General features: G+C 37.7%; 2 protein-coding genes across 2 annotated transcripts; one reads left to right on the top strand and one right to left on the bottom strand.

The window, feature by feature from the left end:
• The first annotated feature begins 2,941 nt into the window (after positions 1-2,941).
• On the top strand, positions 2,942-5,535 carry LOC140802449 (serine carboxypeptidase-like 45). The gene is made up of 10 exons (XM_073157990.1): positions 2,942-3,263; positions 3,386-3,487; positions 3,586-3,681; positions 3,820-3,912; positions 4,007-4,086; positions 4,180-4,461; positions 4,545-4,669; positions 4,771-4,863; positions 4,954-5,071; positions 5,158-5,535. The coding sequence occupies exons 1-10, from the start codon at positions 3,008-3,010 to the stop codon at positions 5,305-5,307; spliced, it is 1,395 nt and encodes a 464-aa protein (XP_073014091.1). The 5' UTR covers positions 2,942-3,007; the 3' UTR covers positions 5,308-5,535.
• A 1,431-nt stretch (positions 5,536-6,966) lies between these two features.
• LOC140801670 (chaperone protein ClpC1, chloroplastic) lies at positions 6,967-14,849 on the bottom strand. The gene is made up of 10 exons (XM_073156892.1): positions 14,716-14,849; positions 13,181-13,744; positions 10,924-11,039; positions 10,717-10,839; positions 10,450-10,635; positions 9,984-10,199; positions 9,527-9,744; positions 8,894-8,969; positions 8,726-8,815; positions 6,967-8,385 (listed from the first exon to the last, which is right to left on the bottom strand). Exons 2-10 carry the CDS (start codon positions 13,737-13,739, stop codon positions 7,207-7,209), a joined length of 2,763 nt encoding a protein of 920 aa, XP_073012993.1. The 5' UTR covers positions 13,740-13,744; positions 14,716-14,849; the 3' UTR covers positions 6,967-7,206.
• Between the last annotated feature and the right edge of the window lie 1,060 nt (positions 14,850-15,909).

Below are 15,909 nucleotides of genomic sequence, written 5' to 3'. Positions count from 1 at the left end.
ACGACAGAAGAAGAAAAAGATGGGGGTGCAAAAGGTAAAATAAAAGAAACAACTAAAAAAAAAAAAGTTTATTTTGTTTTTTTTTTCTCATCCTCCTCCTCCTCCTCCTCCTCCTCCTCCTCATCGTCTTGGTCGTTGCTTTCCTCGCAAGGGTCCAAAGAAGAAGAGCACGGGAGGCATTCATTCAATACTACTCACGCATGCACACTTTTGCATTAAAAACCCAGCTCTATGTTATTATTATATTTGCTAGTTCGATTATTTATATAAATCGTAGGCCTCCTCTAATGTTTAGTGGGAGACAGGGGGAATTATTGCTCATTTTTACGTAGATTTCTTTCTTTTTTAAATAATAATATCTAAAATCAAATTTATAGATACTCTAATAATTGGAGCCGAAGTGTAAAATATCCTTAAGGAAGGGGTTTTTTTTGCAAACAATCCACCAGCTTGTCCGATTTTAGATACAATTTTAGAATATTTTCTGAGCCATCTGTAAATTTGATTAAAATGTAGGCGGTTATTTGTTAAAAAAGAAAACCCCATAAAAGGTCAAAATCCAACTCAAAATTGTTAAAATATATTTGAAGGAAGAAAACGTTATTAAAATTCCATCCAACGATATCAGTTTTATTTATCGAAACAAAACAAGAATAAAAATAAAAATCGAATAACATTCCTTAGATATGTGTGTGTATATATATATATAAGCAAACAAAAGAATTTGGTGTTGTGTTCAGAGAATTGCAGTGTGGCATCTTCTGGCAGAGCAGCTGAGTAGGTCAGAAGGGAGGAGGAAAAATAGCAGATGAGATGGAGAAGTATTTCTTTTGGAGATTCTCTAATGCCAGTGGCTTCACATGTATGGATGACCATGTCAGTGTAGTTCTAAGTGCCAGTCTGCTACACTTGCAGACTTCTTCTTTTCTAACTCTCTCTCTCTCTCTCTCTCTCTCTCTCTCTCTCTCTCTCTCTTTTGGCCTCTAAATGCTTTATGCTACCAGAGGAGAACAGAGAGGAATTCCTCCCCTCTGCTACTGAGCAGTGGCCTACTTTGCAGGCCCATTTTCAAACAAGGAAGCAGAGAGGGTGATAGTGATGACTGATGATGAAGGATGGGATGATGGTTTCTTGCTTTCCTGGTAGCTTAAACAAAACAACAACAAATTTAGACTTAGTTATATTTGACTACTATCAATTGGTATATTGCCTCTTTTTAACTTTTACAAACCTAAAGACAGCCGTTAACAGATGCCCGTAAAATTACTTTTTTATTCACTTGAAAATATAAGTTTTTGAAATTAGTATTAGGGCGAAATAAAAGAAAGATAGTTAATTAAAGTGATATCATTTTAAAAGTAGAAAGGATTAATAATTATAAAAATATTAGATGGAAGAAGAGTAGATGGATGGACATGTTGCACATATATTATACTCTTCATGTATATATATATATAGCATTAGTTTGAGTGCTATGCAACAATTAAAAGATGTTGTCATACTTCTATGAGACTTTCTTGACATGGATGGAGTAATAAGCCAAAATATAGTTAGATGGGTTGATCTTAATCTGAGTGTCACTAATAGAATGCCTTTCCAGAAGGCCAAAGCCCAGAGACAAGCATGGCTTTACTGTGAAGTTTACAAAGGAAGAATGCTCTCTCATTTTTACCAGTCTTCATCAATACAATCCATGTCCTGGAATGCTACAATTCTCCATGTGATACAGTACATATTGTGGCATTTTTCTAGACCCCCTTTTGTAGACTTTCATGGAGAAAGGTTGTTCATTACCAAACATCAATAATTACAGGCAATTATCTATGAGTAAAAAGGCATTGATAGTTCCACTTATGTTTTCTAATGAGCCCCCCACCCTCCTTTTTTTACTTTCCTTTGTGGATAATAAGATATAAAAAATAGAGTTGCAAATTTTCAAATTTTTTTTAAAAAAAAAGAACTTTTTGTAAGAAACCTCTTCATTCAGCTAATATGCAAATCATCTTTCCTTTGTAAACAATATAATTATTTATTTTAATATATAAGTTGGACAATTAAGGACAATTAAGTATCTAATAAATCAAAACTATGGATATATAATTGACAAGGGTATAGTTCTTAATTTGAAAAGCATGTGTTAATGAGCAAATATGTAGGTGCTGAAGAAGGGGAAAAGAACTCTTCAAAAGATAGCAAGTGTAATCATGCCTTTTCTTTGGAAATTGGACATAAATTGGAAGAATATCTTGGTATTTGTATACTCATAATTCCCCTTTCCTTAAAATGAGATCAATAACAAAAAAATGAGGGTTAGTACTTAAACACTGTTATCAACCATCAAGTCACTCAGTCACTGGCCTTGTGAATATAATAATTTTGGGTGGAAGACAAGACCCATGTAAAGTGACATGAGTTATTCCTGACAAGAGCTTCAGGTTTTTGGCAAGCTTCTTACAAGAAAAAAACAGATCAAGCACCAGTTTCTTGTTTATTTTGAGTTTAGAGTTTTTTCCCCCTTTCACTCTCATCAAGAAACCAAATGCAGCATCTTGTCTGTGAGGGGGAAAAGTTTAAGCAGATGATGTGACCCTAAAAAGCTTTAAACTTTCTATAATCTTAAAAACTGACTATATATATATATTTTATACATTAAATAAATAATATAATGCTCATATAACTGAGCTATGTATAAGATCTGTCTTTCGATACTATAGGTCATCACTGTAGTTTAAGTAATTTATTATTTATTTTAACAGCTCATAATAAAGTTATAGGTTCTATTTCTTCCTAAATATTAGGATTATATATATAATATAGACTAATTTTTATAAAAAAGTTAGTTTAATTGTCCAAGTTGAATATGTAAGAAAAAAAATTAGTTTCTAAGATTAGTCTCTGACTTGTAATCTTTATAGCTTAATTGGCCAATCTGCCACTATTAATACCCTTCTGGGTCACTTCTTACCATCAAACTTTCACATCTCTCTCTCTCTCTCTCTCTTGAAACATGCTTACTATGGCATGGAAAGCCATGGTAGTAGTAGCTGCAGCACTCTTCCAGTTGTGCTCCTCCAGAGAGCTTGAATCCTTGCTTTCCCACCCAGATAAGATCACAAAGCTCCCTGGCCAATCCCAGGTCAATTTCCAGCAGTTCTCAGGGTACATTGCAGTGGATGATTTGAAACAGAGGGCTCTCTTCTACTACTTTGTGGAAGCTGAGATAGATCCATCCACAAAGCCTCTGGTGCTCTGGTTAAATGGAGGTAACCAAGTTCCCACCTTTCTCTCTTCATCAATTTGGTCACTTGGGAAGTTAGGTTCATATCCTTCTCTCTTCTACACTGGTAATTAATGCTCTTAATAAGTTCTACTATTTTTTTTATAGGGCCTGGGTGTTCTTCTCTGGGAGTTGGAGCATTCTCTGAGAATGGACCTTTCAGACCAAGTGGGCAAGGCCTAGTCAGAAATGAGTATAGTTGGAACAAAGGTATCAAACAAGAAATTTAATGGGTTTTTTTTCTACTAATTTTCCAATTTCTTGGGTAGTTTCTTGATTCAAAACAATTTTGTTTTGGGTGCCTATAGAAGCCAACATGTTGTATTTGGAGACCCCAGCAGGAGTTGGATTCTCCTATTCCTCTGATCCTTCCTACTATGAGGGTGTGGATGACAAGACGACAGGTACAAAAAAAGAAAAGAAAAAGAAACCTCTTCTCTCTTTCTTAAGTTGGATCATGTATACATCAATTGATTTGAAGAGATCTTTTATCTATGGAATAGCTTGCATCTTAAAACTGTGAATTTTGTTGGATTTTGAAGCTAGAGACAATCTAGTGTTCTTGCAACATTGGTTTGAGAAGTTCCCACAGTACAAGGACAGAGATCTCTACATAACTGGAGAAAGCTATGCAGGTAGAACACTAATGCTCTTGTTGTTCTATTTCTATTTCTTGCCATTGGCTTTGGCATGTAACAGAGTTATTTTTTTGGGGGGTGGGGGGATTAGGTCATTATGTTCCACAACTGGCAGAGCTCATGGTTGAATTCAATAAAAACCAAAAGCTTTTCAATCTCAAAGGAATTGCAGTAAGTAATCAAGAAAACAAACAACAGTATGTCAGGCAATTAGTTCATTTTTCTTTTCTATATAAATATGACTAGCCTTATGTTTTGTAACAGTTGGGTAATCCAGTTCTTGAGTTCTACACTGATTTCAACTCAAGAGCTGAGTTCTTCTGGTCCCATGGATTGATATCAGATTCAACTTATAAGATCTTTACCTCAGCCTGCAACTATTCGCGCTATGTAAGCGAGTACTATGGTGGCTCACTTAGCCCAATTTGTGCAAGAGTGATGAGCCAAGTGACAAGAGAAACCAGTAGATTTGTTGATAAATATGATGTCACCCTTGATGTATGTATCTCATCAGTTCTTTCGCAATCCATGGTTCTTACTCCAAAAGTAAGCTTCATACCTTAACGATCACATGGAACCGAGCTTTATTACATCCTCAGAGTTCACCTCATTTTGCTTAATTGGTGCAGCAAGTTGGTGAACATATAGATGTATGCGTTGAAGATGAAACTGTGAATTACCTTAACCGGCGAGATGTTCGAGAAGCCCTACATGCTCGTCTCACCGGAGTGACGAAATGGGCAGTATGCAGCAGGTGCTAATGCTCTTTTTTTTTGTTCACTATTAGTTGGTAGTCTTCAAATTCCACATACATGCAAGAATTATTAAATTTATAATGTTTTTGGTTCGTTTCAGTGTTCTTGAATATGAGCTACTAGATGTGCAAATCCCTACAATTACAACAGTAGGATCGCTTGTTAAGTCTGGCATTGCAGTGTTGGTTTACAGGTAAATCCATACTGGAAGTTGTTAACTAGAAGCATATGAACAAGATCAAATGGAAGTGATCTTATACCATTGTTGTTTCTTTCATTGTAGTGGTGATCAGGATTCTGTTATTCCGTTAACGGGAAGCCGAAAGCTTGTACAGAATTTGGCGAGAGGATTAGGGCTTAGAACTACAGTTCCTTACAGAGTTTGGTTTGAAGGGAAGCAGGTAGAATCAAATTCAACATTTGTAGCCACCTCTTGTTCTCTACTCAATTAGGTTAATGGTCAAATTTCTGAATGGTGTGTGTGCAGGTTGGTGGCTGGACTCAGGTATACGGGGATATCCTCTCCTTTGCCACCATTAGGGGAGCTTCTCATGAAGCTCCATTCTCACAGCCTGAGAGGTCTCTTGTGCTGTTCAGAGCTTTCCTCACAGGCAGACCGCTACCGGAGACATTCTGAAAAGCTTAAAACTTTAACCTTTTTCCGGTGAGCGAGCGAGCGGTTGTTTTGCGTTGCGTCCCGTTTGTGTATGTAGGCAAAGGAGAGATCAGCATTCACCTTTTGAGTTTTTATTTTGCCGGTGTGTGTAAAGAACACTAGAATGTGTGTTCTTCAATCAACTACCAACTTCTACTGCATGTCAATATGTCTTTTGAGGAAACAAAGAAAGTGTGTTCATTTCTTCAATCAGAGGTAAAGAACATTCCATTTCTGTTCATCATTTCCACACAATTTAAAGAGATCTAACACATGAGCTTGGATAATAAGTAAATGATGAATGCTGCAGAGGAACTAATGTACTATATAGCAAAGTAATTTCAAGTGTATACAGCTTTTGACCAAAGCCTGGTAAAAGGTTTTAGCATTCCTTGGAATATTTTGTACTTCCTCATGATAGTCTGCCTCAGAAGTACCAAATAAGATGGAAAATTATACATAAAGATGAAACAAAAACAAGTTAGGATTAGAATGATGGTGAATTAGGCAATTGAATTAAGAGTACTCCTAAAAGACTAGGCAACCACAACAATACTTGCATGCCTTTTCGTAATCAAACACATTTGATAATGCAAGATGACTTCGTTAACTTATTCATTATGCTCATCCATTTATTACTAACTAATCATGAAATAATTCTATTAATCACTATCATGACAACAGAAAAAGTGCTTAAAGGCATAATAACACATTATTTGCTAAAGGCATAAGCACACTAATTTATTTATTTCAACTAAGAGCTTTAAGAAGGAGAAAGCTATAATGTTTAAGATTAGAGGTAATTTTAAAGACATCCAACCTCGCATGTGCATATCATGGATCAGTGTATAAGTTTTCCCCTGTGATAAGACTGTAATGACTACTCGTCATAGTTTAAATTTCTGACAAAATACTGGGACGAATTTATACTAATCATACACAAAACAAAGTGCATTTATTGGCAAGTACTGGGCCATCTTTTTTTAAGGGCAAAGGTAAAGGCCATCTTTTTTTTAAGGGAAAAGGTAAAGGTCATTGTCGGATCTAATAATAGTTCTTTATTTTTTTTAATCCATCATAAGCCCTTTTGTTATATAGATGAGATAATTGAGCTAATCCTATCTATAAACTATACGTATACGATGCTCCGATAAAAAAATAAAAAAAAAATCCACCACAAATCATCACAAAGTCTACAGAAGGATAGTGCTTTGACCGGACAAAATCACTTGGTACAATTTAAGAGGAAAAAACTTTTCTTTCTCCACACACACACACACACACACACACAAAAGGATAACTTGTTAATTTCAATATTTTCCAACAAGACATAAGAGACTAGAATTAAATAGCAGAAAACAACGATTAAAGTGTAAAGCAATAGCAGAAACAATTGAAGCACTAAAGCCAGCATACTACTTTAATCTACTGATTTTGCATCCAATGATCAAGAAAATAATAACACCAGAGACACAAAAGAGGCCCAGACTACATGTTCAAAATTTATCAGTTTGGTTGGTAAATATCCAATGCACGGTTTTTCATGCTGAATGAAAAGAGCAATAAAGGAACGTCAAAATCTTGAACAACTCTCCTCTGCAGTATAATTTGTGTCAATATATGGTCTACTCAGCCCACAAGAAAGTGCAAGTTCATATTTTTGTATAGAAGCAGGAAGAAGTGTTACACTGACAAATGATAGTTGAATTGGCTGGGAGGAATAAAACAAATTTGGCATCTTAATTTCAAAACTACCTATTATTGTTCACAAATCCGAACAGACAAGTAAAGATAGGATGTAAGGCTTTGCGTTGTGTCCTGATACCTTCTAGGAAGACTCTAGCAAGAACAGTAGCCCTAAATACTTAAAGGCGCCATTCATCATACAGGAATAGCTGGGGATAGTGCCTCGGGAACACCGCTTCCACCATTGAGGACAATTACGTTACCTTCTGAATCCACATCGACAATTGCGGAATCTCCTTCTTTCACCTCACCTGCAAGCATTTTCTCAGCTAAGCTGTCTTCTAGAAGCCGCATGATTGCTCTCCGGAGGGGCCTGGCTCCATAACTTGGGTTGTAACCTTCATCAACAACTCTATCTCTAAATCTCTCTGTTACTTGAAGATCTATCTCCTTTTCCTTCAGTCTATCAAAAACTTCCTTCAGCATTATATCAGCTATCTCTTTAACCTCTAGCTTTGTCAGCTGACGGAACACAATCATTTCGTCTAACCTGTTCAAGAATTCAGGCCTGAAGTATTGCTTTAACTCCTCTGTGACGAGGCTCTTGATTCGGTTGTAACTGCTGTCCTTCTCATCATAGTCAAGATCGAACCCTATTCTGCGCCCTCCCTTCTCAATCACGCTACTTCCAACATTAGATGTCATGATCAAGAGTGTGTTTTTGAAATCTACTGTCCGTCCTTTGCTGTCTGTTAATCTCCCATCTTCTAATATTTGAAGCATCATATTGAAGACATCTGGGTGGGCCTTCTCAATCTCATCAAAGAGGACAACGGTGTAGGGGCGACGGCGAACTGCTTCAGTTAGCTGACCTCCCTCGGTATAGCCGACATAACCAGGTGGTGAGCCAATTAGCTTGGAAACTGTGTGTCTCTCCATGAATTCACTCATGTCAAGCCGGATCATGGCTTCCTCTGACCCAAAATAGTAGGTAGCTAATGCTTTTGCCAATTCTGATTTTCCAACACCAGTTGGACCAGAAAAGATGAAGCTGGCTATCGGCCGGTTGGGATTCTTCAGGCCAACACGTGCACGGCGAATGGCACGGCTTATCGCTTTGACAGCTTCATCCTGGCCAATAATGCGATTGTGAAGAGTATCCTCCATCTTCAGGAGGCGGTCTGACTCATCACTTGAGACTTTCTCCACCGGGATTCCAGTCCAAGAAGACACTATGTGTTGAATGTCTGCTTCTGTGACAACTGGGCCAGAACCACCTGACTCACTCTCTGCTTTGCTCATCTCTTTGCCCTTATCAATCAGGGCTGTGATCTGGGCCTTCAACTCCATTTCTCGATCTCGCAACTCCCCAGCCTTTCACAGAAGTAAAAAATTATAAGTACTAATAGATTGTGAGAGTAAGTTTGTGCCATTGTGAATTACATGGCAAATCATTGAGATATAACACCAAAAAAAAAAATGTTAAATGGTGACATATTAATGTTTTACGAGAAGAAAAGAAAAGCTAATGTAGCATATAGTTGCTCCTTAGCAAGAATAATATTTACACCATAAGGCTATTTTCTGATGCAATTAATTGTAGGGGTATGTCATATAATGAACAACTTTGGACAAATGATTTCTACTTTACATGTTCAAGGCACCAATTACATATAAGAATTGATTGTTTATCAAAGATAAGATATGAGAATACCTTCTCAAAATCTTGACCACGCACTGCCTCATTTTTCTCCTTGGTAATCTGCCTAAGCTCCTTGTCTAGCTCTCTGGCCTCCTCGGGAAGCTGTCAAAAACATGTCTTGCTTAACCACAATTAAGCAAATGAAATATGCCAGTTGGGCGGGAGTGAAAAGTAATGTACCTGTGCATGCTGAAGCCTGACACGAGAACCAGCTTCATCAATCAAGTCAATCGCTTTATCAGGGAGGAAGCGGTCACTGCAGGCAAATGAAATAAATAAGAGACAAACTCACAGTGGGAAAGAAAAGAAATGGACTACTGCAAATGTACAAATTTGCCAATTGGCAATTTTCGGTTAAATATACCCTTTTGGATGTATGGTCTTTCAACCTCATAATGACTAATTATGATATATTCTTTTTCTTCTGAATTAGTATTTCAGGATGAACGAAATAACCAGAATACTTATAAAGTTATATGGCAAATGTGATCTCCACAAGAAAGAAATTCACTGGCTTCATTACGAGGATTTGTTCAACTGAGCTTAGAGATATGACATTAAAATGAAGAGGACAAATAGAGGATTTGTTTATGATGGAATTTTCGCAATTGGTGATGCTTGCCTGAAAGCAGAAGTGGTAGTGACAGAGGTAGTGACAGAAGTAATCTCAGGATGTTGGTTTGTGCATGACCAAAGCTTATGCTGATACTCATATAGGTACATACCATGCATAGAAAACATCAAGCACAGATGAAGCTTGTTGGTTATAGTACTGCATATTGAGCACAGAAGTTATTGTCTTGTGTTGCAAACCTGATATATTGATGTGACAAATGTGCAGCAGCAACTAAAGCGTCATCCGTGTAACGAAGTTTATGGTGAATCTCGTATCTCTCACGGAGTCCCTGCAGAATCTGTATTGTTTCATCAACAGTTGGCTCTGGTACTTTCACTGGTTGAAATCGTCTTTCCAAAGCTGGATCTTTCTCAATGTGTTTCCTGTACTCATCCAGCGTTGTGGCCCCAATACACTGAACACAATAATGTTAGTAGTTAGTACACTAGACATTAGCACTTTTGGTACTTATGAAGTATCAATAAGAGAATACAAGGAATTTTTTATAAGTCCAGGAAAGAAGTTATCTAGGTTATGAACCAATGTTTAAAATTGTAAAGACAACTCGAGAGTTGAGACTGTGAAGAGAGTAGAGAGAGAGAAAAAGAAACCAAAATCAGTTCACATGTAACTATATGAGGAACAGATTAATACCTGCAATTCACCTCTAGCAAGAGCTGGTTTTAAGATATTAGCAGCATCTATTGCACCCTCTGCTGCTCCGGCTCCAATTAATGTGTGGACTTCATCGATGAAGAGGATAATCTCATCGCTCTGTTTAATTTCCTCCATAAGTTTCTTCAATCTTTCCTCAAACTCTCCACGATACTTCGTACCAGCAACAAGGAGTCCCATATCGAGGGTAATAACCTGATTGGAAAAACATCAAGAGAGATTCAGCACAAATTAACAATCTTGGCAAGTGTTAGGCACAGTAGTAAAAAGAACGAAAACAGCATACTTGCAGATTAAAGTAACCAGAAATAAAATAGAATACAAGTCAGTGCATAACTATTGTGGAGAGGAGATTTAATAACATATTAACACACATGATAGACCCAAAGAATAAAGAAGTATGATTAACGTTCATAATAGACATCAAGTAATAGTGTAAGCTGACCTTCTTTCCTTCAATTGTTTCTGGAACATCACCATTTGCTATGCGTTGTGCAAGTCCTTCTGCAATAGCTGTCTTCCCAACTCCAGGCTCACCAATAAGGCAAGGATTATTCTTCGTTCGCCTTCCCAAGATCTGAGTGACACGCTCTATCTGATCCTGTCTGCCAACAACTGGATCTAGCTTACCCTGTAAAACAACACAATGAAGTAACTTATTCAAGTTTAACTCACTAACAAGCATCACTTATAAGAAAAAGTGAGAAGATACCTCCTCGGCTAACTTTGTCAAATTAGTTCCATACTCCTCTAGCGTTGGCATCTTCTGGCCAGTGCTTCCTCCTCCAACTCCCGCACCAACAGCTTCTGTGCTTTCGCCAACCATTCGTATAACCTACTTACAAAGAAAGATCTCATGTAAACTTAATCTTCGCCTACATCTACGATAAATAAATCAACGTGCACTGTGGAGACTTGCCTGTGTTCTGATGTTGCTTGGGTCAGCACCTAGACTCTCCAGTACACGAGCAGCAACACCTTCACCCTCACGAAGCAATCCCAGAAGCAAATGCTCAGACCCGATATAGTTATGACCTGGATATGGAAAAGAAATTTTACTTAATAGTTAATACATAACTGTATATAGAGGATACTGATTTTCTTTTTCAAAAAAATACTATTCTACTTGGAAAGAACTATAATAAATTAATAATAGAGAATAGCATTGAGTTTGGTGGTGCTTCGATATAAATGATCCCTTGAACTTAAAAATTCAACGACAATATGGCCAATAACATTTTAATTTTTAATAAGCACTATAATAACAGAGAATAGCATTGAGTTTGGTGGTGCTTCCATGTAACTGATCCCTTGAACCTAAAACATTAAAAGACAATATGACCAGTAACATTTTAATAAGCACATATATTTGGCTCCTCACCTACAAGTAAGCTAACTTACCCTTTACTTGAAGCTCGGGCTCCTGCAATCCAAGAGCAACCCTCCAAAAGTACTATAGTCATAGGATCAATCTAGGAAATAGAGAAAGATAACAGTTGTTTGGAATGCTAGCATCGAAAATGGGGTTGACCTTATGAGAATGTACTTTACCAACCATTGTTACACATCATTCCCTTATTGAGGAAGGATTGCAGGTTCAGTAGGATATGTCTCCTCCAATCCAAGGTCCAAGGGGCGCAGCAGGAGACAACTAAAAAGACTTCTACTCGGTGAGTTTGCATTATGGATGCATAATAGTTGGATGGAGTCTTGCTCAGTCAATTAGTCTAGCCTCCCTTCCGAGTTAGATTCTTCCTCCCATCTCTAAAGCACCACCTACCATCCTCGTGTAAGGGCATAGGAACCACGGGAACCTAGGAGGGAGAAAGACGATGTACGGGATACGGGATACGGGATCCTCGTATTCCCTCCTACCCATTTCCAGCCATTGGCCATCCAGTTGGAGTAGATAGCCCCAGGAGAAGTCCCTCACCACCGCTTCGGTCTTTCGAGCAAGGGTTGTCGTTTTCTATTCATCTTGCCGTTTTTTCTTGACAGGTCTCGTATTAGAGTAGAATTTCCTGCTGACTCCGTGACTTGTCGGTGGCCTTGTCTTTGACGGTCTCCTTTTGGAGTCTAAAACCAGAAGCTGGTAAAGCGGATAAGGACTACCTTTAGAGAGACCAATCTTTACCACCCCAGATTCTTTACGAACTCGTAGGCGGCATTTCCTCCCACAACTATACTAAGAAAAGAGATCCCTTACCCTCGCTTTCTAAAATGATTGAGATTGTGATACTCTTTGTGAAGATCACATCATGTGTATTATAAAAGATTACATGACTTGAACCTAACTTTCAGTCTTTCAAGAAAAATATTCCTTTCATGGATGGCCGTGCCGACTGACAGGGGGCGTGCCAGTCGGCACTTGTCGTGCAGACGGCGTACCGGCACGTGGCACAAAAGGTGCCACATGGCTCCCCTCCTAATAGCTTCGCCGCTCGCCATCGACCTTGTCATAGAGCTTGTCGTCGCCAATCGCCATCGTCTTCACCGTCGCTCGATTCGAATCCGCAACTTAAAATTTTAATTTAGTTAAATAGTAGTAAACTAAAATTAAATTCAGGACTTATTGTGCATAGATGAGAATGTTCATCTACACAACTTGCACAGCATGATGGTAGGGAAAAAGCTTTGGTGCCATGACACAACCAAAAATAGTAAAAGTAATAAAAAAATCACATGACAAATACTGCATATATTGAGAATCTCTGGCACCACTGGACAAAACAATGGAAATCAATAAAATAAACTATTTCATTCACGTTAATTTATGTCTCATGTAATTATAGCACCCAACAGCTGGTGATCATTCATCCATTTGCTTCTGAAATCAGGCTATTGAAGCTTATAGAAAACTACGATAATGTTCATAAGAAGCACTAATCATAGAAACTCATTATAGAACATTTTTCATGAAAATATCCCTTTACAGGTTAGCCAGATTAACTTTCAGGACAATAAAATAAGGGAAAGATTGAAAGACAATAAAACTAGCTGGATGTGGACTAAGAGATAGAATCAGAAGTATTCATTCAATGGTTTGCAATCTGGTTAAAGTAGCATCAAACTAAAGCTAAATCAGAATAGTGGTATGTCTACATAGAGAAAGCACATCAATTATTAGAAGCAAGTATTAATGCTCTTGCATAAGACAGCAGCCTAAATAATGATACCTAGTTGACGGGCTTCCTCTAATGAGAGTTCCAAAACACGTTTGGCACGAGGTGTGAATGGTATTTCAACAGCAACAAATCCACTGCCCCTCCCAATAATCTTCTCAACTTCCACACGTGCGTCTTTAAGATTAATGCCCATTGATTTCAACACTTTTGCAGCAATTCCAGTTCCTTCACCAATAAGACCCAACAATATTTGTTCAGTTCCAACAAAATTGTGGCCTAGCCTCCTTGCTTCTTCTTGTGCTAGCATAATAACTTTAATAGCTTTCTCCGTGAAGCGCTCAAACATAGCTACAGCAACTCCCCGGCTAGCCTTTCCCTTGGTTGCAAAAACTTGACTTGCTACCATAGAGCGAAAATCCTGCCTAGATCGAGATGAGAAATCCAAATTATTTGCTAATCGCAAGCCTGAAAATCCTTGGAAACTAACAGGGCCCACTTGCAAATTGCACATCATTTTGGCTGCCCTTCTGGCCTTCCCAGATCTGCGTGTCTGACTGTGTCTTCTACTTAGAGCAGGAAGAACTGCTGACTGGATCAAAGCCCCGGCCATAACTTCTGCAAATGAAAACAGTTGTACAAGATTACAACAATGGCCCATAACAGGTAGACAGAAAAAGAGTACTCGGTGTATAGGTAGAGGACTTCCTCAAATTTTAAGACAAGAAATTTATACTAGGAAAGCACAGATCCTAAAAATCAAGATTGATAAATGGCACACGTGAAGCCGGCCAACCAAAACCAAAAGGAACCATGATGAATCAAATTCACTACAGTACACTAAATCTAACAAAGAACTGGACAAATTTTCTCGGTGAACTCAAGTAAGAGAAAAAAAGAAATATGCAGAAAAGTTCAAAGTGAAACAGATTGTCGTAAACACGACATCAGTGGCTCTAGAAACCTGCACTACAAATTGTAATGCACCAAATTCTTTTCTTGTTTCTTTTTTCCTTTCGAACATACTACCACGGTCAGAGAAAAGAAATGACAGACAAAACATTTGTTAAGAGGTTGCTGCGGCCATTAAGAGGACCACGCGTGCTGCGCCCATTAAGAACGTGATATTTCCTGTTTCTTTTTAAAGTAACTATAAGAAAATGGTCTTACTATAACCATTTCGGGGATTTACACTAACAAACATTAGCATCAGCAATAAAGATATCATTTTGTACAACAAGCATACACAATCCAGCTATCGGATATCAATAAAATATATAAGGAGAACAAATTATTAAAAGTCAACCATTCTGCGCCTATAATATCTATCATGATTTACGATACTACGGATAAGAAATTCAAATCCATACCACCAAGGAAAATAACAATAAATCGAAGCAACTCCCAACCCGTAACTAATCGAAGCAAGAAAGGTAAACCGAAACGAGCTGATCAATCCAAATCCTATCCAATCCTTATCGGCGAGGTAAGTAAAGAAGAAGCGCGACCCCTAGACCAAACAGCGCAAGAAGAGAAAGCGAGAGAGGTGGCCTCGAGAGGATTCAAAAGCACAGCGAGGAACCGCTTACCGCTTAGTTGATGAAGGCGAAACCCTAGAAGAGGAGAGGAAGAGGAGGAGGAGGAAGCAAAGGGAGGAGGAAGAGAAAATGGGGGAGATAAAGAGGGAGAGATAAGTTCGGCTTCCTCTTTGTCTCTTAGTTTGATGAGCCGCCTGAGCTACGCTACAGCGAGTGAAGCCACACGTTTTCCTTCTTCTTCTTATTAAATTACAATCGTACCCTTGAACTACTAGCCTGTGTTATATCACACCTTTGAAGAAGGTGAGGGTATAATTTGTCCTCCTAATTCTTGTATTATCTGAAAATTTTACTTGTAAACTAACTCTAACTCATGTACACCTTAGAAATTTTTAATCACACCCTATTTTTAAGAATTTTGTAACTAGATTTTTTTTCTTATCATTTTCATATTTAGGGCGGGTCCGGATAAAATTAAATTAGGTTCGGGTTTGGACAAGATCTAACCTAGTCTATTCACAGAGGCTAGACTAGAATTGAATCAAGTCCGAGCTCTTTTTCGGATCCCATCCGGTCCATGCCATGTTCTTGGGCAGACCAATTATAAGCAGACGGATATATTATGTCTAATTGAATATAAATGCTTGAAAAGAATATTTTTATATGGCATAATATTTTTCAAATGCTTAGAAAAAATATTTTTATATGATTCAAAATTTTCTAAATGTTCCTACTTCCACAATTGTTTTCAATATTGGCTAAGTTAGTCATAATCAAGTTTTGTGGTGGCAATGCTTTCTAATGAACACAATAATAGAAATATATATTTAAAGTTTTAAGGAATATAAGCAATTAAATAGAATTTAAAAATTTTAAATTTAAATCTAATAGATATGGGTCAAACTAATTGCAGACAGACGTAGCTCAAAAGACACGTCCTTATCTATGGGCCTTAATGGATGGGACTATGGGCTTCATGGACTTGGGTCGGGTCGGGTCAGGCTTGGACGTAGCTTGACCAGGAACTAATTCAATAGACTTTTGGGTCGAATTGGGCCAGGTCCAAAGCGGGCTTGGGACGATCTATAGCCTGCTATAAATTATAAAATTATAAATAAAGTTTTTTTTTTTCACTAATACCCTTTGACAATCTCTTGTTTATATGTGTACCTTTCTAATATTGACATTTGTATGTACATATTTTATATGGATGCTTCTTAGAGTTAATTAATTATTAAATTTTAA

This window comes from Typha latifolia, chromosome 15 (genome assembly GCF_019914945.1).
Source record: "Typha latifolia isolate L0001 chromosome 15, TyphaL0001v2, whole genome shotgun sequence".
Classification (NCBI taxonomy): Eukaryota; Viridiplantae; Streptophyta; class Magnoliopsida; order Poales; family Typhaceae; genus Typha; species Typha latifolia.
Note: the sequence above shows the minus strand (reverse complement) of the source record. Positions and strands in the feature narration are given on the sequence as shown.

Bases quoted from the DNA above. Each gene is read 5' to 3' on its own strand.
- LOC140802449 (XM_073157990.1), top strand. From the start codon at position 3,008: ATGCTTACTATGGCATGGAAAGCCATGGTAGTAGTAGCTGCAGCACTC. The intron at 3,913-4,006 runs GTAGAACACTAA...TGGGGGGATTAG, and splicing joins AACTGGAGAAAGCTATGCAG to GTCATTATGTTCCACAACTG. The intron at 5,072-5,157 runs GTAGAATCAAAT...GTGTGTGTGCAG, and splicing joins TTTGGTTTGAAGGGAAGCAG to GTTGGTGGCTGGACTCAGGT.
- LOC140801670 (XM_073156892.1), bottom strand. From the start codon at position 13,739: ATGGCCGGGGCTTTGATCCAGTCAGCAGTTCTTCCTGCTCTAAGTAGA. The intron at 10,200-10,449 runs GTCAGCTTACAC...TTTTCCAATCAG, and splicing joins AAACAATTGAAGGAAAGAAG to GTTATTACCCTCGATATGGG. The intron at 8,970-9,526 runs GTTTGCAACACA...ATTTGCCTGCAG, and splicing joins TTGTCACATCAATATATCAG to TGACCGCTTCCTCCCTGATA.